Raw genomic sequence first — 22,536 nt, 5'->3', positions numbered from 1 at the left:
TGGTGACGGTTTCTCTGTGAATCTGACAAGTTAATCTGCTAAGAATTCACACTGACAAATGGGGTTTGATTACACCAGCCGTTGCTGATGTAATTTTGATAGGGGCGGTCCCCATGATGGCAGTGGGATTCTGTTTGGGAGTAATTCCTGGGGTGGTAGGACAAGTTCAAATGCATCTGGGCTAAGAACAGAGCTCTGGTGGCTGAGGAGTACTGGAAGCACACGTCTCCACAGGACCTTTGCAACCTTGCTTCCCTCTTAGAAGGAACGTGTTTAGAGCTTGTGCTCTAGGATAGGGCACAAGCTCCTCTGTCTGCATCAGCCAGGATTCGAATTTGTCAGTTGAACATTCTAGGTCTGGTCCTCAGGGAGAGGATATGTGCTGCACTCCTGACTGCCCCTGGTATAGAAATACCAGCACACGCGAGGGCTGTGCTAAGCAATGGAAGAAACCGGGAGAGGCCAGCAAGCCAAGACGGAGGGCATGGATACAGGGCGGCAGAGGGTCACACAAAGAAAGTCATGAGGCTACATAGGTCCACAGAGACCCATTGATATTACTAGATCAGCACATGACTTAGAGCTAGGAAGGGGTAGGATTCCTTTCCACAAAAAGAAATGCCAGAGTCTTGGGAATCAGGAGCTCCTACATGTCACTGGCCCTGTGGTCCTGTGTACAGGCATTCAGGGCTGAGGTGGTCAGACACTTGAGAGTTTTAGGGTGACCCAGAAATGGGATTGTGCTCACCAAAACAGTTTAAAACTCAGACACAAGCTCAGTCTTTAAAACTCTCCCACCTCCAGTTCCAGTTAGCCTGTGAAATGCTACAGCTCGCTGCAATAGAGATCAGGAAGAAAGGCCTATTCTTGACTTGGGAGAACCTCCACTGCAGGTCTGATGCAGGTTGACGTTCAAGAAATACCCTGATATGGGTAGGGAGGAGAACATGGCCAAAGGAAAAAAAGTGTGCCCACTGCTCAGGGCTGCAGAAAGCTGGACGCAGGAGACCATGGCCTGAACAAGCTATACTGAATCATAAAGACATTCTTGCTGTCAAAGGAACTCACCCAAGAAAGGAAATAGATGCAGACTGAGTGGGAAAGCTTACAGCCTAGAGCAGGGTTTCCTGGGCTAGAGAGGCTCATTCCTAGTTGGCTCTAGATCATATAACATTCTCTAGGGCCAGGGAAGCTTTGATAGTCGGTCTAACCTCTGGGAAGGTGAATAAGATGCTCTCAGGCTTGTATAGGCTTATATAGACTTATCAGGCCAAAGTCAGCAGAGACTCTTCTTAGGGACTGTGGATGGGTAGGAGAAATCAGGGCAGAGGGATGGATGGCTCAAGGAGAGGCCAAGCTGTACCTTTGCTGGTGGGCATGTAATCCTTAGCCTTGTCTTTGCAGTAGTGCAGGCAGCAAGAGAGGATCAGGTCATCGTTGTTACCCTGGAGAAAGACAGTGTGAAAAGCACCACTGGGCAGGAGGGGGCGCCATGCAGAGGCAGAGGTACTTCCAGGGCTATGTCCTAGAGTCCTATTCAGACATGCTTTGGCTCTGCTTGGCTGAGTCTGTCTTCAGTGATTCAAAGAGCAAGGAACTCTCCCCTCCTGGGCCTTGATGTTGGCTACCCTTTAGCTGCCCAGGTTCAAAGGGCTTCTTTTACTTCTTCCTTTTGGGAACACCTTCTCCCCCACCCCACAAGACAGGGTTTCTCTGTGTAGCCCTGGCTGTCCTAGAACTAGCTCTGTAGATCAGGCTAGCCTTGAGCTCACAGAGATCCACCTGCCTCTGCCTCCCATGAGTTCTGGGATTAAAGGTGTGTGCCATCACTACCCAGCTCAGGAACATTTCTAATAATGGACTTCTCTCTGGGGGGTCTCACCAGCTGTCCAGTAATGTCCTCACTTCGGAAGGCGATAGATTCAAGTTCATTGCCACGGCTGGTCAAGGCCCGCAGGCAGGAGTCCCGACTCTCAAATCTCCGTTCGAGGAACTCAATGGATTTTCGGGCCTTTTCTTGCACCACACGGGCATAGCCCCCAGCCCGGTGGTCTGTCTCCTGCCCTTTGGCGAGGCCGTCCAGCTCATTGATCACTGACGGGACAGAGTTTATAATGAGCAATTATGCCTGTCTGCGTCCTCTGCTCTCTGCCCAGTTCCTTTCTCAGGCAACAGAGGCCACCTTCCCATACAAGTTTTCCAATGAATCTGGTAGGATAGATACTTGTGGGTATAAGAGGGGATCTAAGACTTTTGGTGAGCTCTAGCTCCTTTCTGCCTCTTCCTCTGAGCTCCATCTTCCTCCCAGGGGGAATTTATAGGATTATCTGGAGCTGGCATTCCTTATAGTATAGATCAATGAAAACATAGGAGCACAAGGTGAGTGGGGTGCTCTTCTTCAGCTACTCGGGTCTGAGCCGTAGCAGTCTAAAAGGAGGCAGGGTTCTACTGCCCTGTCTGGCAGAGTACAGGGAAGCCACAAGGAAGAAGGACAGCCACACTGAGTTGCAAGGGCCCTGGTATTTCGTAAAACCATAACCTTGGCACACATTACTTCCTTGAATCTACGTGTGTGTGTGTGTGTGTGTGTGTGTGTGCGCGCGCGCGCGCGCGAGCGTGCACGCGCCTGTCTGCTTGTCTATGTGTCTGGGACATGGCTTCATTTTCTGGTGAAGATTCTTTCCAAAATTCCAGCCAAAAGCCTGAGGTCAAGTGGGAAATATGCACTCCTTGGGGGCTTAGAGAGAGTTTGGGGTCTGAGGCCTCTCCTTAGTGCAATGATTCATGGCTTGGGGAGTCGGCATGAGCATGCTGTTCCATGGTGAGCCTGGCACTCATTGTCTGGGTATTCAGAAACATTTTCTGGAAAGGGCCCATATGGGAACACACACACACACACACACACACACACACACACACACACACACACACACGTGCGCATGTGCACACACACACACACACACAGACACACCCCCATGCTTTTAGCACCATGAAGCTGAAAGGTCCAGATAATGTGTAGCAGTTATGGTACAGCAAACAGAACATCAAACAGGAAAAACTGGTATTCTATCCCCAAATCTGCTTTCCTGCTTCCAAACTAAACAGGCTTCAAAGGGGACGCTTGTTTGTGCTTCTGCACCAGGCGGGACTTCTCAATGCTGGGGTCAGACCTAAAGAGCACAGAGCAGGTTAAAGAGCACAAGACACAAGCAGGGAAGGCTTTCCACTTAACCCTTTGTTGTTCTGGCCAGAAAGCAGGAGTCCACCAAGGAAAGTATGAGTGAACAGGAGCTCTGCTTACATCCTTGAAATATAGGGATCTGCCCAGCTGATACAGGGTCAGTGTCTAGTCTGTGTGGCTGCAATGCATCGGTCGGTTGCTAGTACCCTTAGGCTCACTATGTTCTGAAATATATCCTCTAGCATTTATCCCTTTCCTACCAAATCTAAATTTCTTTATCAAACTTAAGCTCTTTAGGGCCAAGGGCCACAGATCTGACTTTTTCCTGTAATTATTAGGAACGAAGAGACTAAGCGCACACGAGGAGCAGGGCAGCGCCGGTGACTGCTAGCATAGGAAGGCAGAAGAGGGATGTTCCCACTCGCAGGTGCCTCCTTGAGACACCAGTGAGCTTTCTCAGTTATACCAAGTGCAGACCAGCTAACAAAAGTGACCAATCGACTTTCTTTTTCCTAACTAAAAACCTCCTAGGAGGAAGGTGCAGTGCTATGGCCTGTAAGTCAGTTCACTCAGAAGGGCAGTGGAAAGCTCAGGGCACTGTGTGGCTCTGGTGCTCGGCCTTATGACAGAAGCTGCTCTTCTTTTGAAGTGGAGCAAACCTTCCCTTAGGTCTAAGGGCCTGGGTTTAAGAGCTTCTGTCCAGGCCACATGGGGAGGGGGAAGGAAGACAGGGAGGGAGGAGGACTGCTTCAGTGCCAACATTCTCAGGTGGTGCTAACGTGTTTCCCACAACCCCCCAGGGTTCTACAGGCTCTGCAGGGGCGGATGTTTCCTGCCCTTTGTTTCCACCCCCATCTGGCACTAAGACACTTGGGACTGGGAGGGAAGGCCCAATGGAACATCTTGGCATGGATGTCAGAGGTGGCCTGTCAGGCAGACTGCCAGTCTAGTGCCTTTTTCAGAGAATAGTGTTCTCGAACTTACTTCAAATGGCTGCTGGCAGAGGGATACTAAAGATCCTTGTCTTTGCAATCATCGTACACACCCCTTCCCCCCATAGGACAGCCATCAGCTGCAGTAGCTACATTAGCTGTATTTGACAGGTACTCAGAGATCAAAGCACAACCAGAGGCTGACCTACCATTCAGCTTAAGAACTAGGGGTACCCAGTAATCTCCCATGAGCACTCAGCTAGGAAAAGCAGGCTTGCTGGACTTCAAGATGCTAACCAGTACCAATGGCCCAAGTGGTAGGAACTGAAAGACGTGAGCCAAAGGTCTTGCTCTAAAGGGTTCCTGTCAGTCTGGCCTTAGGGTGACATTGGCCAGAAGAATGTTACCTCGAACCAACAGAATGATCATGAAAAGCTACAAGACAATCAGACCAAAGGCATCTAACCACTTCAAAATCCTCCCAGCCTCCCTGCCAGACCACCCAGCAGCACTGCCGTTATCTGCCAGGGCTGAGTGTTTACCAATAACGGGAACCAGCTTTGCTGTTTTACTGCAAGCTTTATAAGGAAAAAACAAGGGCTGGGCTCATGCAGCCGCTGGTTGCTGGGACACAGGAGTCCATTTGCTCAAGCAGTTTAAGCCATGGATCAGCCATAATAATTTGAACTACTCTGATTATTAAACAATTTTCCTTGCCCCACGCATTCTCTGCAAATCCTGTCTTACACATGCACAGCCAGGTCAGCCTGCCTGGCTCTGGGCATGTATAGAGGGGGCTGCTGTGCATGTCTAGGGTTGCTCTGTCCTCCCGCCCAGCTCACCGATGAGGGGCACCACCAGGATGTACTTCCTGCTCTCCAGCAGCCGAGCCAGACTGGCCAGGTGGTCAATGAAGCCGTTGGTATCTGGTACGAGGAACAAGGGTCTGATCTCCAGCTCCATCTGCCTCATCTGACTCTGGTCTTCCAAAACAGCCTACAGGGACACAGAATATGAGGGAGCAAGAGAGTGAGCAGGCGGATGAGCCAGGCCCCTGACTCAACAGTGTGTAAGCATCCTGCCCCCACACATCTCTTCCCCCTCCAGAGGCACAGCCACCCCTTAGGCCTGAGGGACAGACCTTCAGGCTGAGCTAAGCAGTATAATCAAAATCCACACAGACCAAATGGCCCAGGCCTGAAGTCTCACTAAATGCTAGCTGTCAGTGAGAAAGGAGACTGATGATATTAAAAACATGTTTCTGAGAGGATCATAAAGGTAAGAAGGGAGGAAGTAACTAGGCCAGGAAAGGAGAGTCACATATTACAGGCAGCACTTACAGGGTAGTTCTCAATCCGAACACTTGAATACTCAGATCAGAGTCCTCCCTCCCCCTCCCTCCTTTCCTCCTTATCCCTGTCTAAAATGAGACAGGGTCTCATAAGCTGGCCCAGACTCATACTTGGTTCTATGCAGTACTGAGTATCAAATCCAGGGCTTCAGTACGTTAGCACTCTACCTACAACCCTAGAATTTGTGATTCCAACTCACTTCATTGTGCATTTCAACCATCCACCTACTCCAATCCTAATGAAATTAACATAAAATCTGAATTTTAAAAGTATATACACATGGCAGAGTGTTGGAATTAAAGTTCCAACACTCAGAAAGAGGAAACACTCATTTCTGTGAGTTCCAGACTAGCCAGAACTACATAGTGAGATCCTGTCTTTAAAAAAAGAAGAACTGACAAGATTCGACTCCTACAAATATACATGTGCACACATACAATGTAAAAAACATTTTTAAAAACTGGGTATTAGCAGAATGCTACTTATCATTTTCTACAGCAGAAATCCATAAAGAAGGAAGTTATGGCCCAGCCCACAGAGAACAACAATCAGATCATAGCTATACCACCTGTCCTTGCTTTGCACAGCATTTCCTAAATGTAGTTATGGCTGTCCTGGAACTTGATATGTACATAGGCTGGCCTTGAACTCACAGAGATTTGCCTGCCACTACCTTCTGCTGAGATTAAAGGCATACCACCCCCAGCTTTTTTGCTCTACTTTTAACTCTTTACCACAAGAACTCTGAACAAGTAACACTGTCCTACCTTCATTTTCCCTTTGGCATCAGGGCTTTTTGTCTTAGGCTCTTCAGGAAAGTCCTCTAGGATACTAAGGATTTCATAATTGTGCTGTATCCCAGTACAAACTGAAGTGCCATAATGAAAATTTAAAGCACTCCACCTCATATTATTCAACAGTTACCCCAATTACCACCAGCAGGCCTGTGTACCAACCTCTGTCAGCCCCAGAAGCCCACAAGCCAGGGACTATCTGTGTTATAGGCTTTTCCATTTCTGTGGAATTCTGTGAACATTTGCAGCACCCAGTGTCTTCTGGTCTGGCAATCTTACATGGGTAGCAGTGACCTGATGGGACAGGTTTAGGGTATATCTGTCTCTACAGAGTATATTTATTATTGTGCTATTTCCTCTGAGGATCATAGCCAGAAAGCAAATTGACTGGCTGAAATTTATCTGCTCTGGCAGACTATGTAGGGAGCTAGCCGGTACCAAGGGGAATCCAGAAAAGCAGGTGGGTCAGTCTCAGTCCCCTCACTCCCTCTTATGGTCTTCTGAAACATAGCAACCACAAGGAGACAGACCCAGAAACAGTACAGAGGAAGTGTATGTGCGTGCCAACTGAGATGGGGCCCACGGTGCTGGGCCTGGCCACCAACAGTTAGCAAGAAGGTTGCTTAGGCTTCACTAGGGTGACAGTAAAACTGAAAGGGCATGCCTTCAAAGGATGGGGGTGGCTTCTCGGTGACCTACCAGAGACCTTTCCCTATGAGTAAGTTGTTGCTGCCACTGCCACCACAGTTGGTGAAGACACAGGCCACGGGACAGTGGCAGCATGAGAAGTTTTGGCCAAGAGGCCCTGTCTGCTGAAACCCTCCAACTGTTCTCACCTCACAAGGGGAAAGTGTCAGCCACCTTCCCAGGGGCTTTCGGTCACTGTCATTCCCAGAGCACTGGCAAAAGGACAGTAACACACATTCTACTAATCTTGGTGGGGGCATTGAGAAGAACAGGAAAATGTCCTGCTCAGGTCCAGCAGATACTCTGCTGCCCTTTATGCCAAGAAGTAGCTCCCCTCCCCCAGGCTTCTGTCCTCCATACAAATCGACCAGAATGCTCTTTCTGAAGCCCTGTTCAAATATGTTTTTTGTTGTTGTTGTTGTTGTTGTTGTTTTTGTGGGAGAGAGGACATAATAAGTTCTGCCACATGACTGGTGGATGACAGGAGACATGAGCACCTATAGTGACAGGAACCATAGTCTTAATTAAGGAAGCACCACCTCTCTCTCTCTTACATCTGTTTTCCTACTTGGAGAAATGACATGCAGTCCTGGTTAGACTTCCATTAAGAATGCTGATAACTGTCGTTTTTCACCTTGGATGAACAATGGGTTCCTAAGACCAGGCTCATGCCACCTTATATGCTAGTGGTAAGTCAGACAGCCAAGGCAGGCTGGGGAGCAGCATGGCGTTTGAAGACAGGATAGATGTAAAACCTAGAGTAAGGTTTGGGGAAGCTTGATTTCCTTGGGTACCTAGAGCTATGGTCTGTGGCCAGAAAGGTGAACTGGCCATAGCCTCTCAAAGAGGTAGCAGATGGTTCCCTGGGAATGGGACAGGGCCAAGCTGCGTGTGGTGGTCAGAGCTGGGCTGCCCTCATCCGGTCTCAGGGACGCCTGCAGACAACTTCCCCTAACCTGGCTCTGCCCAGTGAGTCACCACACAACTGCTTCCTGTTCCCCACATGCCCTCATGGAGTCTCAGGAGATTAGACAAAGTTGCTCTCTCTTCTTTTGGGGTGCCAGTGGGCTTAGCAGGTAAGGGGATTAATACCTGGGTCACAAGATTAGTTCAGTACCAATAAAAACAATGACAGATCAAGAAGAGCTTAGGAGTCAGGCTTTCTGTGATGGGTGTCTGTGTTTCCGGCCCTTTCTGAGTGGCGCTGTGTGTGTTTAGCATTTGCCCTCCCAACTTTTCCAGATTTTACCCGTCAGATTCCTGGCAGCTGTGCACGGCGCCTGTGCCGGCCGTCACGTCCCATTCTGATCTCTGGGTCGCACGGTGAGAGAAGGACACAGGATGCGCAGGGAGTGAAAAAGTGATGTAGATGGGGAGAGTGCCAAGTCCCCACTCACAGCCATGGGACGCTCAGGGAGAAGGGGAAGCATGCTGCTGTGGAGTTCAGAGGCCGGTAGTGTCATTTATTTTTGTTTGTACGAGTAAAAAGCTGCAGAAGCCTCTGGTGGGAGTGAGGGGGGGAACTGGAATGCTAAGATTCAGACAGATCAGCCCTGGCCTGGACTCAAATGTACTGACCCGGAAGGAGAGTTCCACAGGAGCCCTCCACTGTAGCTCAGCCTGGGCCACCCTGGGAAAGTGTAGGCACTCCTAGGGCAGAGAGGTGGGAGGTGGGACACAGTCCTAGGGCAGAGTGGTGTGAGGTGAGCACCAGGGGCTCATGATCATCCTCGGCAAGACCTTGTCTCAAGAAAACAAAACCACGGGGCCTAGCAAACACAGAAGTGGATGCTCACAGTCAGCTATTGGATGGGTCACACGGCCCCTAATGGAGGAGCTAGAGAAATTACCCAAGGAGCTAAAGGGAACTGCAACCCTATAGGTGGAACAACAATATGAACTAACCAGTACCCGGGAGCTCTTGTCTTTAGCTGCATATGTATCAAAAGATGGCCTAGTCGGCCATCACTGCAAAGAGAGGCCCATTGGAGTTGCAAACTTTATATGCCCCAGTACAGGGGAACGCCAGGGCCAAAAAGGGGGAGTGGGTGGGTAGGGGATTGGGGGGGTGGGTATGGGGAACCTTTGGGATAGCATTGAAAATGTAAACGAGGAAAATAACTAATAAAAAAAAAAAAAGAAAACAAAACCAAACCCCAAAATAAGCAAACACACGAGCAAGCACAAAAAAGACTTAAAAATAAAGAAAAAGAGTAGATACTCCAAATCAGACTTGCAGCAATGAGGACCATCAAGTGTGCAAGAGAGAAATAACTCCAGTTTAGGAAAAGTGCTAAGTGTCCAGTTATCTCTGAGCAACAGGAGCAAACTGACAGACAACTGGGAAAGAGACATGGTATGCAGTAGCTGAGGTAGCTGATGGGTTGTGTCTCTAGGAAGGTTCTTTTACAAGTTAAAGGGGATGATTTTACAATGCCAACCCACTGAAAACAGAGACACAAAATTACACAGACAAAAATGCAATGCAATTGGCTGACACAGATGGTGCACAGCAGATCATGAAACAGGGCCACCACACCAAGTAGAGGCTTTAAATCTTTCTTCTGCTTAGAAGACCCATACACAGTGTGGTTGCTTCCTCCCTTCAAAGGGGATGGACTCACCCAGGGTCTGTATTCCTTATTATTCTGGAGACAGTAATATCATTACCACAAATGAGAGGTTTTATAACATGGCAAACTTTCACAATCACCTTGCATGTCACAGAGTACCTAACTTTGTGCCTGACACAAATTAGTAATGACAATGACAATTTCTACTCTCTCTTGTACAACTCTCTCTTACATTCTGTGCATCTAAGTAGGCATCACAGACATCAGGAACGAGAAATAGGAAGAAGGAGGGGCAGGAATATTTACTGCTTTTTAAGAACTTATTTTTTTATTATTTATTATTTATGTGTATACATGTGTGTGCACATGTGTGTAGGTACCTACGGGGGCCACAGGTTTTGGGGCTGCTGGCGGTTGTGAGCCTATGGTTGCTGGAACTGAACATGGATACTCTGGAAGTACAGTTATATGATCTTAACTGCTGAGCCATCTCTTTAGTCCCAGGAGTATTAATTTTTATTGTGAGACTAACAGTAGCTGGGCACAGATCTATGCAATCTTAACTTACCTGGGAGACTCAGTCAAGAGGATCACTTGAATTCATCTGAGTTTGAGGCCAGACTGGACAGCAGATTGGAACTCTCATTTTTGGTGCACATGTTAGATATGTGAGTTTAGGGATACATGTGCCCAAGCATTCATATACAAAGGCTACAGCAAGACATCCAGGTATCTTTCTCCATGGTTTTCCACTTTGTCAGATACAGGGTCTCTCTAAAGTGGAAACCTGGTGTTTCAGGAAGGCTAGCTGGCTAGAGGACTTCCAGGGTCCACCTGATCTGCCCTTCCCCTCAGGCTAGGGTTACAGGCATTCTGTAGACATGTTCTGCTTTTTATGTGGATGCTGGGAACTCTGACTCAGTATGCTTGAGGAGTGAGTGCTGTACCCAGTGAGGAGCTCCCCAGGCCCAACCAACCTTGTCTTTTAAGAGAAAAATGATATTTCTCATTTTCATTAGTTTTTAATTTTTTTGTTTTGTTCTTTTTGATACAGGACTTTTTTGTGTAGCCTTGGGTGTCCTGGAACTCCCTCTATATACCAGGCTGGCCTGAAATTCAAGATATTCATCTACTTCTGCCTCCCAAATGCTGGGATTAAAAGCCTGTAGTCACCACCACCACACGGCTTGAGCAATACTTTAAAAAAAAAAAAAGAATTTATTTATTTTACATATATGAATGTTCTACCTCCATGCCAGAAGAGGGCATCAGAACTCATTACAGATGATTGTAATCCACCATGTGGTTGCTGGGAATTGAACTCAGGACCTCTGGAAGAACCTATGGTGCTATTAACTGCTGAGTCATCTCTCCAGTCCCTTAAGCAGGTCTCTTAATTGCTGAACAATCTTTATTTATTTTTTGATAGGGCTTCATTATATTGCTCAGGTTTGCCTCATCCATATGATCTCTCACCTCAGCTCCCTGAGTAGTAGGAATTATAAGCACACAACTGTGCCTGACAGTACTACCTATTTCTCAAAACTACCTGACTTGTAAATGAAAGAAAAGGGAGAAGACAAAAGGTAAGAGCAGCAAGATGGTCACTGCAGGAACCAAGGGAGCAGACAGAGCGTGGGCTGCTGAGAGCTTCCCCTGAGAAGGTCTTGAGAGAACCTTTTCTGGATGTCCAAAGGCATCACAGTAATGAGCAGATGCTAAGCCAGGTGTGGTACATGCTCACAATCCAGCACTTGGAACGGGAAAGAGTATATGAGGACTGTCTTGAGCTTGAGGCTAGTCTGTCTCAGAAAACAAAAACACAAGAAACCAAAGAGAAAAGAGAAGCACATTTGCTTTAAAAAAATTACAATGACTTTTGCTTGCACCCTCCCCAATGACAGGATCTCTGCAAGATGTAGTGGCCCACATCTTTAACCCCAGCACTCAAGTGCAGAAACAGGCTATGCAAACCCAAGGTCAGCCTGGACTATACAGCAAGTTCTAGCCTACACAAGGCTACATACTGAGACCCCATTTACAAACAAACAAACAAACAGTTCCTCTCTTGCTTAGGCTGGTTGTGAAATCTTGAATTCAAGTTATTTTCCCACTTGAGCCTCAGAATAGCTGGGATTACAGGCACATCAGGCCTTTAAATAGGGCTCTAGGGCCTAACTATTACAGGAGCTCAATGAACTCAATCACATAGGCTCATCCACTAGATAATACTTTAAGGAAAACCCAGATGAGTTAAAAAAGTTTTAAATGAAAATTTGTACTATGCATAAATTGTCTGCCTGCAAGTATGGGTTGTGTACCACGTGCTTGTGCAGTGCCCATGAAGGCTATCACAGGGTGTCAAATCCTCTGGGACTGGAGTTATAAACAATTATGAGATGCCATGGGGGTGCTAGGAATAAAACTCAGGTCCTCTAGAAAAGCAGCCAGTTCTCTTAACTGTTGAACTATTGCTCTAGATCCCGAAAGTTAAAAAGTAACTCTTGATCTGAAAAAGCTTAGAAAGGAGTACATACTCTCTTTCATGAAGAATGAAGGGCTAAGCATAACACTTCTGAGCTTGCTACAAGCATCAATCTAAAAGGTGTTTCAGTCCAAAGGCTTGACCATTCTGGGATCCAGGGGTAAGACAGAACCCTGTGGATGCAGTGGGAGCCAACGAGGCAGCGGTGGTTGGAGTCATTTAGAGGTAGGTCTAGCGCCATGGTACACAGAGAGGCTGGGGCAGCCTGGGCGGTGCCCAGCTCTGTGGACTGATGTGCTTTCCATCAAAGGTGAACGTGCCCCTGGAGTGGTAGCGTACCGGCCCCCCACAATGTCTCCGACAGCTAGGAGCCAGGGTTGAGTGTCTGCCTTCCGCTAGCTTCCTTCCATACAGGTGTGTGTGTGTGTGTGTGTGTATGGCGGGGGGGGGGGGGGTTGTTCTGTGTATACCCCATTGTTCCACAATGCCCCCCCAACCCCGTCCCAGGCTGGGTGGCAGTGTGAATGGACTGTGGCTATATTTAGAGTGAAACTCCTGGGGCTCCCACAAAGGAGTGACTACATCTTCAGGAGGGTGGGTGGGTGGGAAGGGGACAGTGGAGTGAAGCTATTTTCAGAACACATGTCATTGCTGGCTACAGAGCAAGACTGTGGCCATAATGCAGAGGGAAACAATAGCTGTGGCCAGAGGAAGAGCCTGTTATGTTTCAGGTGGGATGTTTGCAACTGCTCAGGAAACCTGACCTCGCCCAACAGCAGCACAAATCACCGGAGAGCCTCATGGAGTCAGGGGAGGAGACAGGAGATTTACAGGGCCAGGACAGTATGAGGTACCAACAGGCCATGCCTCCTGAGTGCCTGGAGGAGGATTTTTAGTGACTGTTTGGGTCTGGGTGCTTGGTTAGAAATGAAACCCTTCTGAACAACTTCCCAGAGAAATCATGTAACTTGCTATGGACTCTGGACCTCTCCCATGAATGGCAATACAAATAAAAACACAGGAAGAAAGCAGTGAGGTAGACAGGACTGATAGATACAGTAGGAAGTGCCATCTTAGGCAACAAGGCAAGGCCTGGGCTATGCCAGAGCGTGTGGTCTCAAAGCCCTGGGTGGGTGGACTTGGCACCCCTCATATCTAGGGGCCTAGCTGGGCTCTGCAGTTCCAGCTGCACAGGCCCTGAGAACTCCCCACACCCCTTTTCTGACCTCTAGTCGGCCCCACTCACCAGCCTCTGTGCAGTCCCGGAAGCAGGGAGGGACAGGCTGCAGAAGGAGGCCAGGCCTCACCTCCCCCATCTCCACAGATGAGCCTGAGGCCCAAGGGTCTATGTAGGAGCAGGGAAGTGGAGGTGTGGCTACAGCCCCAGATCTCACTTGGACTTTATAGCCATCCTGGGGCAAGGGGGCTTTTGTTCAACCCCATCTTCATATCCCCTTCCCCAAACATGTGTGGTTCCTGTTTTGCTGCATCTGTAAAAGGCGCTGGGAGCTGGGGACCTGCCTTACACCTCTCGGTTAACACCCTAGAGACTGATGGAGTTCAGAGCAGTGTAATTTACAGCCCATCTCTCCAATCTTAATTCACTGGATGCTCCTTTCTTCCTTATTGTATTAGTGTGACCCAGGTACCTGCCAACAATAATGGTCTTTCTAGCTAGGAGCCTCTCCCCTACTCCCAGGACAATTTATACCTTTTCCTTGGGATTTTCCCCCTTAAATTAAACAAAAAGAGGAAAAATAGAGAAGGTTAACACGGGTTTGAAGCACCGAGGCCCCGTGGTTCTGGGCAGGGAGCCAATGGCCTGAGGGCACACACATGTGTGTGCTCTCCCAGAAGGGCCTTCACCGGCCCTGTTTTACAGCTACCTCGGCACAGACTCCAGGGTTCACGCATATGGCCAGACAGATGTGTCTGGCTTACGTTCAAGGCTGGAAAATGAAGAATTATGGAAGTGAAGGGCCCCGGGCATTAAAGAGAAGGGGGAGGTAAAAGGGGGAATTTTTCCTCTGCTGAGAAATCCTCCTGTGGCTATGGGGCTGGAGGAAGGAGGCTGACAGGAGGCAGGGCCGCCAACAGCAGTGCATGTGGGGCCTGTTCTTAAAGGGGCCACAGCATCCTCCTCTGAACAGATCTGAGGGACACAGATAGTCAGTGGCCCTGCAGTTAGGTCTTATATTGGGCCTCCAGTTATCAGGACTGCTTATTGCTTGCATGGCCAACCTGGACAGTGTACTCTGGCAGAAGATGGAGCTGCTATGGCATGTGTTCTCACAGCATTCGTTTCCCATCTCAGGAGGGTCTATGTAGCCCAACCTACATACTTCAAAATCATTGTACAGTCTAGCTCTGGCCTTGAACTTATAACCTTCCTGCCTAAGCCTCTTGAGCTTCAATATATATGGTATTACCCAGGCTTGTTTGTATCTCATCTTTTAAAAACAATTTTCTATCTATCTATCTATCTATCTATCTATCTATCTATCTATCTATCTATCTATCTATCTATCTATCTACCTACCTACCTACCTACCTATCTATCTATCTATCTATCTATCTATCTATCTATCTATCTATCTATCTATCTATCATGTGTGGTGGAGGGAGTAAGTGCATGTGTCATAGCATGTATCATAGGACAACTTTCAGGAGTCAGTTCTCTCCTTCTTACATATGGGTCCTTGAACTCAGATTATCAAACTTGGTGGGTGGTAAGTGCCTTTACCTGCTAAGCCATCTTGCTAGCCCTATACTTGATCTTTTTTGTTTTTTGAGACAAGATTTCACTATGTAGCTCTGTATGTCTTGGAATTTGCTATGCAGACTAAGCTGGTCTCAGACTTACAGATATCTGTTTGCTTTTGCCTCCTGAGTGCTAGAATTAAAGGCATTTGTCACTATACCCAGTTAATACTTGATCTTTTAAAAGACCTCATTAACATGCCAAATCATTTGTTCAATAATAGCTTCTCATAGGGCAGCTGTAGGCATATACCTTTAAGTCAAGCTCTCAGTAGAGACAGGTAGAGACAGAAGCATCTCTGAGTTCAAGGCCAGCTTGGCCTACAGAGTGAGTTCCAGGACAGCCAGGGCTACACAGAGAAACCCTGTCTCAAAAAAAAAAAAAAAAAAAAAAAAAAAGCAAGCAAGCAAGCAAAAGAATAAACAAACAAAAGAATAGTTTCTATACTGTATGGCCTGCTGTGAAATGTCACCTCCCCGTGTCCTTTGACTCCCAAGGTTTGTACAACCCAGCCATTAGGAGAGTCGATGCTCAGTATCTTGCTAAACTGAACTGAGAACATGGTCCCAGATTCCTAGGAATTCATGGTACTGTGGGGGAAAAGGCCCACAAATAACTGTAATGTGAGACATGATAGCAGTCCTACAAATGAGATATAAATCAACTCTGCAGGAACCCTAGAGCACAGAGACAAATTCCTCCTGGGAGAAATCAGGGAAGGCTTCACTGGGGAGATGGAGTTTCATTGGGGAATTCAGGGAAAATAGAATTTCAACAGGTAACAGGAAATGTGGAGCAAAAAAAGAGTCCTTTGGATTGAGAGACAGACTGGACAAAGATCTAAAAGTAGGAAAGGGCAGAGCGTAAGGCAGTGAGTAGAGAGGAAGGTTACTGTCACTGTCACTGTCTGGGCAGGAGTCTTGATGGCTGGACAGACACTTTATACACTCGTCCTAAGGACGCACAGCAACTATGAGGCAGGTGCTGTGCTGAGTTTACTTTACAGACTTAGAAACAGGCTCACAGAAGTTGACCACTTTGCCCAGTGTCCAATTGTTAGCTAATAATAGCTCACAGGGAGTATGTTAATGGGAAACAAAGTAGGAAAAGCATACTTGGAGTAGATCAGAAGCCTAAGGTGTTATTAGAAGGAATTAAGCTTTAATTTACTAGTCAAGCTAGGCGGTGATAATTTCTGAGCAGAGGAATGGCTCTCTATGGGATTGTGGGTTCATGGTGTGAGTGAACCTGGTGGCCAGGTTGTGTACTATGTAAGCCCAAGAGGGGCCATTCCCAGATTATAAAGTCAGTGGCGCTCTCTGGAGCTATACAATGCAGAAGCCTAGTTGTTATGGCTCAACATGTTCCTGAACTAGGGTGGAGTGCAGTGATAGCTAGAAGGAGAGGAAGGGTGAAGGAACAGACAGGACAGGATAAGAAATCAGACAGCAGGGGTTTTGTTTGTTTGTTTGAAATATTTATTTATTTATTTATTTATTTATTTATTTATTTATTTATTTATTCAATGTGTGTGAGTACACTATAGCTGTCTTCAGACACACCAGAAGAGGGCATCAGATTCCATTACAGATGGTTGTGAGCCACCATGTGGTTGCTGGGACCTGAACTCAGGACCTCTGGAAGAACAGTCAGTGCTCTTAACCACTGAGCCATCTCCCCAGCCCGACAGCAGGGTTTGTAAAAGGCCATGGTAGAATTTAAAATGATGTTCTACTTGCTATCATCAAAAAAAGTCAACCAAAAATTTCTGTTAACTACCAATTCAGCTTGCTAGACTAAAAGACAACTGGAAGGATGGAGGAGTTGAAAAATAGTGGTAGAAGTCTGGGAAAGTAGCTCTGAGTAGCAGAGAAGACAACAGTGTACTTACTGTGTGAATGGTAGTCTGGAGGAGACAGGCATAAAACCAAAGCTATAAAGAAGTTAACTATAATGGGGACTCAAGGGTTTTTTGTTTGTTTGTTTTTTTTTTTTTGTTTTTGTTTTTTTAGAGTGGTTTCATGTAGCTCAGGCTAGCTTTGAACTTGCTTTGTAGTTGAGGATGGCTTTGAAATTTTACCTCCACATCCCTAGTGCTGGGATTACAGGCTTTACACTACCATGCACAGCAGGACCAAGTTTGGTAAAAACAGGTCCTAGGTAATTCTGGCAGTAGTTTCATATATATTTCCCCACCTCCCACCCCAGCCCCTGGTAGCACTTTCTTTAACAGCTGGACTGAATGTCAGGATGTGGAGGTAAGGACTTGAGATGGGACTTTTGTGAGGACTGATGGCGAGAAAGAAAAGGGCAGGAAGAAAAACATCAAGATGATGCTGTTCTTTGGGCCACAAAGAGGTTTACAGTCAGACTCATGAGAGGTGTGTGCAGGCAGCCACATTACAACAGACAGGCATGTAGAGGTATTGCATGCTGGATCCTAGTAGCAGTAGGACATGGGTATGTCTAAAAGACCAATTCCAACCGTTAGCATTGCTCTCCTGGGGCTGGGATGAGACTAATATCAGACAAAGGGAATACTTGTAGGCTAAGAACTTTTGTGGAAGTGTCTCGTGTAAGCCTCTGGGGATAGTAAAAGGGAAATACTACCAACCCGCTTTGTAGATGAAGAAATAGGCTCTTTAAAGTTAAATAATTTGCTTAGTGCTTTAAGACTAGATAAGTGTCAAAACTTGAATTATATCAAATTTGCTTGGCTTTCTGCACTAAACCATATGTTCAAGAGGAGAACAACATTCCAGGAATGGTAATACCTGCCTTTGGAGGCACTTTGGATGCAGAGGCAAGTGAACTCCATGAATTTAAGGCCATCCTGGTATATATAGTGAGTTCCGTTCCAGGCCAGCCAAGGCTACACAGACCTTGTCTCAAAATATTGGGTATTGGGGTATTGGTATTGGGGGTATTAGGGGGTGGGGGTGGGGTGAGTGGTATGAAAAAGGAATGGATGGGAAAGAGAGGGGTAGGAGGGAGATGAGAGGAACATATGAAGACAGACCTAAAGATACACATGCCTAGAGAGAGGCCTAAAGACACATGCTTAGAGAGGCAGAGTGAGGCTCAATGCTCCTCATGTACAGAGTCTATAAAGGGAGCTTAACTTGCTTGGAGAAATAAGTACTTAGTATAAGGAAACACATCTTGGACAGCCAAAGAGAAAAACTTGCTGGAAATGAAGGTTTGGGCGTCCAAGAGGACTGACAGTGAGGTAACTGTGAAGATCTACCTGGGAAGATATGGAGAGTACTCTGCCCAAAGTGAGTTCTCCCAATATCTTGGCAACCCAGATAAGTAGCCTGTGGCTATGGCATTCTAATCCCACAAGAAGGAGTGTGTTCCATGAATACCTACATATGGTGAAAGATATGAGTCCCTTAAATTGTATCAACGGCTGCATGTGTGGTGTTAACAGAGTTTCACAGGAAAAGTGCTGCCCTGCACTGCCTTAGAACTCACACCCTGACTGTAACAACAGGGTCCCCTGCCACTTCTGCTCACACCATTCTATGCCCTGCATAGCCACACCCTCATGCACAGCCACATTCCTCAGTGGGGATCAGCTTCTCCAGTGAGGCTTTACCTGGATCTTTTCCTGGCGACGCTGCTGCTCAGCTATCTTCCTTGCTAGAGCCAGCTTCTTGGCCCGAAGTTCCCTGATGTCATCCTCACCCCCACTGCCTTCAGCCTCTGAATCTTCCTCAAAGTCTTCAATCACCACATCTTCTTCCTTGGGATAAAGACACAGAAAGGAGAACAAAGAGATCATGAGCCATGTCTGGTATTTAGCCTGGAGTGTGTTGGTAGGAGCAGTGACTCTTCCCACCTTCCCCCGCCCCCCGAAACTGTACCTACATGCTAGAGCTTTTCTTACATACTCATATCTGTGTTACTTATAATCAATATATTCACATGCATGCTTGTGTTTACAGTCCTTGTTCTCTCTTGCACACATTCAACACAAACTTTGGACCTGGTTTCATTTTGAAATTACAAATGATTCAAAGAGTAAACAATAGAGAAACTTGAACTGCTCAATTTAAATCTAATTCGCGCTAATAATCTGATAGGAATCAACTCTGGCCAACATCTGGGAGTTAGGCAAGGAAGTTCCCTTGCCCCAGACAGTATCAAGAGCAGATGCTGTAGCTCTACAGACTTTACCCTGATTTCCTTTTAAGACCACAGCCTGGTAGTGTGGAGACTTCTGGGCCCCATTAAAAAATTCACATAACATGGCCTTGCTCAGCTGCCCTCCAAGGGCCTAGGCAGAGTAAGTAGGAGGTGGCTGGCTAGCTTATGGAGCCTTCTTGCCAGGCTGATGGAGCCTTCCCCAGGGATGGCACTTCCTCACTTGCAGACTCAGTTCTCAGCAGCCACTGCTCCCCGGGTGGTCCTAGCTCCACTCCTCACTCTCTCACTTTTGGCCTTGGTCAGGAGAGAACATACAGCTGCCTGAGGGGATGGGGCTAGTAGGGGAGTGATTCAACAGGAGAAGGAAGATTCTTGTAATTCTAACAGAATGATGACTACACTGACAGCTACTAGCTACTCAGGGCTTTTTATGGGCTGTGTACCCAGCTATGTGTTTTTCATACATTAACTCTTTTAATTCTCACAAGGGCCTGCACAATAGCTATTACCATCTGCACTTTATAAATAAGGGGCTTAGAATAAAATAGCCTGTTCAGTCACAGAGGTGGCAGGAAGCAGAGCAGGCATTCAAAATCAAGTGAGTCTGACTCCTGTGCCTGCTCTAACCAATCACAACGAACAAAACTGCAGGACTGGGGTTGTGAATTGAGAGAGCAAGCCCAGACACGGCCCTTGGTAGCTCAGCTTTATCAGGCCTGGACCTATTTAGATAGACCAGTCTTGGGAGATGGCAGGTAAGGATAAAATAACTGTAACTGTCCTGAGAGGTTCTAGGGGGTTTAGGGTGCTGTCCACAAGCATCACTTACTTATCAATATCTGGCTATGAGGAGGAAGAAAAATTCACATTTATTTTGTTGCTCACAGGGTTAGCCTGGACAAGAGCAAGTGCAACAAGATGCTTGTTGGCTCACGGAGGAAGAGTGTCCTTGCCTGCTCTGACCAGGGATGGACAGTTAGTTAGCATTGGTTTGGAGTGAACAGGACTGAGGTCAAAGGAGGGTCAGAGAAGCTTGTCTGAGGTTTGTTCAGCTCTCATAGCAAACAAGGAAGTGCAGGGTTATGAAATTACACAGAACAGGGTAAGTAGGATTTCCCAGGGACCACTAACATAAAAGAACCCAGGAGACTCGTGGGAAAAGGAAGAAGTGGGCAGCCTGGTGTGGGTCACGAACCTTTGCCTGGTCAGTAAGCCTCAGAAGGAGAGTACAACCAGATCAGGCACCAGAGGTAGCCCACCCCTTCTAGGGTGGGAGGACAACCTCTTTGCCTAGCTATGCTTGTGCTGCCAGTCCTAGATGTTCAGAGGCATCTCTTATAACCACGCTGGAGAGCTGGCTTTGCTCATCCTCCACTGCCTACTTTTTTAGTCTTTTAGTATGGGAGAGATAAAGGAGATGTATAGACATCATGGGCCTGTTTCCCACACCGTCTAGAGCTGCAGGAGCACTGTTCTGCTTGCTAAAGTTGGACACCCCAATGGCTCTGGTAACTCCACTGTCTCCTCCCATGCTGACAGCTCATTCTTTCCCTTTATTCTCTGCCCAGGTTTCATCTAGAGAGTCTGGAATCATGGGCTTAGCTATGGCCCTGGAACCACCTCTGTCCTGGAAGCTGAGTCCTGTGTCATCAGGCATGGGGTGGAGTTCTCCAGCTATCCTAACGAAGCCAGGCCAAGACTGCTTCTCTGAAGACTCTGTTCCAAAGGTGGCCACTCTATCACTGCCTGAGATCCTAAACGACAGCTTCCAGCTGACATCTGGCTTCCTTGGCCTGTTGCTGATTTCATCCTTGTACCCCGCCCTGCTCCACTGGGCGCTTGAGACTGCTGTGGGCCAAATGACTGTGTTGGCCTATGGGTGACCTGGCCTCTGGCTAGAATTGCTTCCGTCCCTTCCCTCCATCCTATGTTTCTTTCTATCTAGGACCCTCATCTTTAATACTATGGAGTAAAGAGAAGAAAAGAGCCAACCTTCAGGCAAAAGTGAGACATGTATATACTCCCAGATAGTTACCCACACCCAGAAAAGCAGCAAGGAGGCTGCCATATGTACATATGCTCCATTTCTACCACACAGTCACAATGACGCTCAGTCCACAGGCGCCTCAGGGGTGTGGACAGCAATGTTCATTTCAACTGACAAACTGGGCACATACAGATGATCATCAGAGATCATCCCAGAAAGACATAGATGCACAACAGGGGAACTGCTAAGGAGGTCAGCAGGGATACATGGATGTGTACACAGGCAAACATGCTTGCGAACATGGGCGTGCACACATACGCGCTCTCTCTCTCGGTCTCTCTCTCTCTCTCTCTCTCTCTCACACACACACACACACACACACACACACACACACACACACACACACACACATACACACAGGCATGAGCAATGGAGGGAGGGAGGGAGGGAGAGAGAAAGACTGGAGTGAAGCAAGGGCTACAGGAACAATCAAGGGCAAACAAACAAGAGGAGAATTCCTTAATCACATCAGGATGTGCAGGAGGGAGGGAGTAAGAGAGAGAGAGCAGGCTGGGGGAGGGGTGATTTTCCACACGGGGCCAGCAATGTCAGCTCTTCCTGTACGTGAGCTGGAGGCTGGAGTTCAGGTCTGTGCTGTGCTGAGCTCCGCACATCTATAAACTTGATCCTTAGCCTGAACCCTAACACCCCTCACTCTACTCTCTTTCCTAAGCCTCCAGAGCTGAATATTATTAAACTCTTTCCTCCAATGCAACATTAAAAAGAAGCATCTGGAACTCGTAGATGGAGGCACTGGGGTGGACTGGCAGGAGGGGCACCAGCAGAGTGCACTCTTGAGAGGTTGCTGTCACCTCAACACACACTGAACTAAGCGAGAGGTTATAAATCATCTCAAGGGGAAGCTCCAGCCTGGGCAGCAGGGCACGGGGGAAGGGGAGCTTTCCCTCTGCCATAGCGGCTCTTCCCGAATAGTACCTCATCTTCCAGTTGTTTTCCCTCTTGGCTTCCCATTTCCTTTCCCATGGTGTCTGGGACGGGTGCCACTGACACATATTTTCCACCCTTGAATGCCAGCAGAGGCTCTTCTTGTCCACAAAGGGCTTCCAGAAAATACTTCAGCACTGTGACCCTTTTGCAGTCAGCTGCAATAACCTACAGGGCGAGAGGGAGAGAAGAAAAACAGCATTTTCTGAGAGGGAGGATGAAGACGAGAGACATTGCTAGCTGCAGGGCACATGAGAATTGTGTCAAAGTTACTGGGGAGGGAGGTAGTATGAGCAACAAGAGTGTATGGAGGAAAGCAAAGACCAAGGTCTTCTGAAGGAAGGAAGTCGCCAGGCCTTGCTTTAGGTCATCCCTGGGGCAGCAGACACCTCAGGACCAATGCCAGGTGCCCTCAGGGCTTGTACTTTTCTTTTATTAAAGTCCTATTATGAAAAACAAAACCCAGAAAATAATTTCTTCTAAGTTTGGAATATAAGTAAGAGGACGAGGAATGCATGGCAGCAGGTTGGCTACCACAAAGTACTGCTTTCTAGCACCCCTGGCACCCTGTTCCCAGACTCCCTCCAGGACAGTCTGCAGACTGAAAGATAAGCTTTCTTGCCTGTT

The 22,536-nt window shown here is 47.4% G+C and overlaps 1 protein-coding gene across 4 annotated transcripts in view; it reads right to left on the bottom strand.

The window, feature by feature from the left end:
- Smg6 (Smg-6 homolog, nonsense mediated mRNA decay factor (C. elegans)) overlaps positions 1 to 22,536 on the bottom strand; it is a 238,595-nt gene that overhangs the window by 3,179 nt on the left and 212,880 nt on the right. For all 4 annotated transcript variants that reach the window (NM_001002764.2, XM_011248660.2, XM_011248659.3 and 1 more), the window contains 5 exons: positions 21,901 to 22,077; positions 18,367 to 18,513; positions 4,956 to 5,109; positions 1,883 to 2,094; positions 1,364 to 1,445 (listed from right to left, as the gene is read on the bottom strand). In NM_001002764.2, the coding sequence (NP_001002764.1) occupies positions 1,364 to 1,445; positions 1,883 to 2,094; positions 4,956 to 5,109; positions 18,367 to 18,513; positions 21,901 to 22,077 (772 nt within the window). The remainder of the gene's footprint in view (positions 1 to 1,363; positions 1,446 to 1,882; positions 2,095 to 4,955; positions 5,110 to 18,366; positions 18,514 to 21,900; positions 22,078 to 22,536) is intronic.

Source organism: Mus musculus, chromosome 11 (assembly GCF_000001635.26).
Source record: "Mus musculus strain C57BL/6J chromosome 11, GRCm38.p6 C57BL/6J".
NCBI lineage: Eukaryota > Metazoa > Chordata > Mammalia > Rodentia > Muridae > Mus > Mus musculus.
This window is presented reverse-complemented; position numbering and strand designations above follow the sequence as displayed.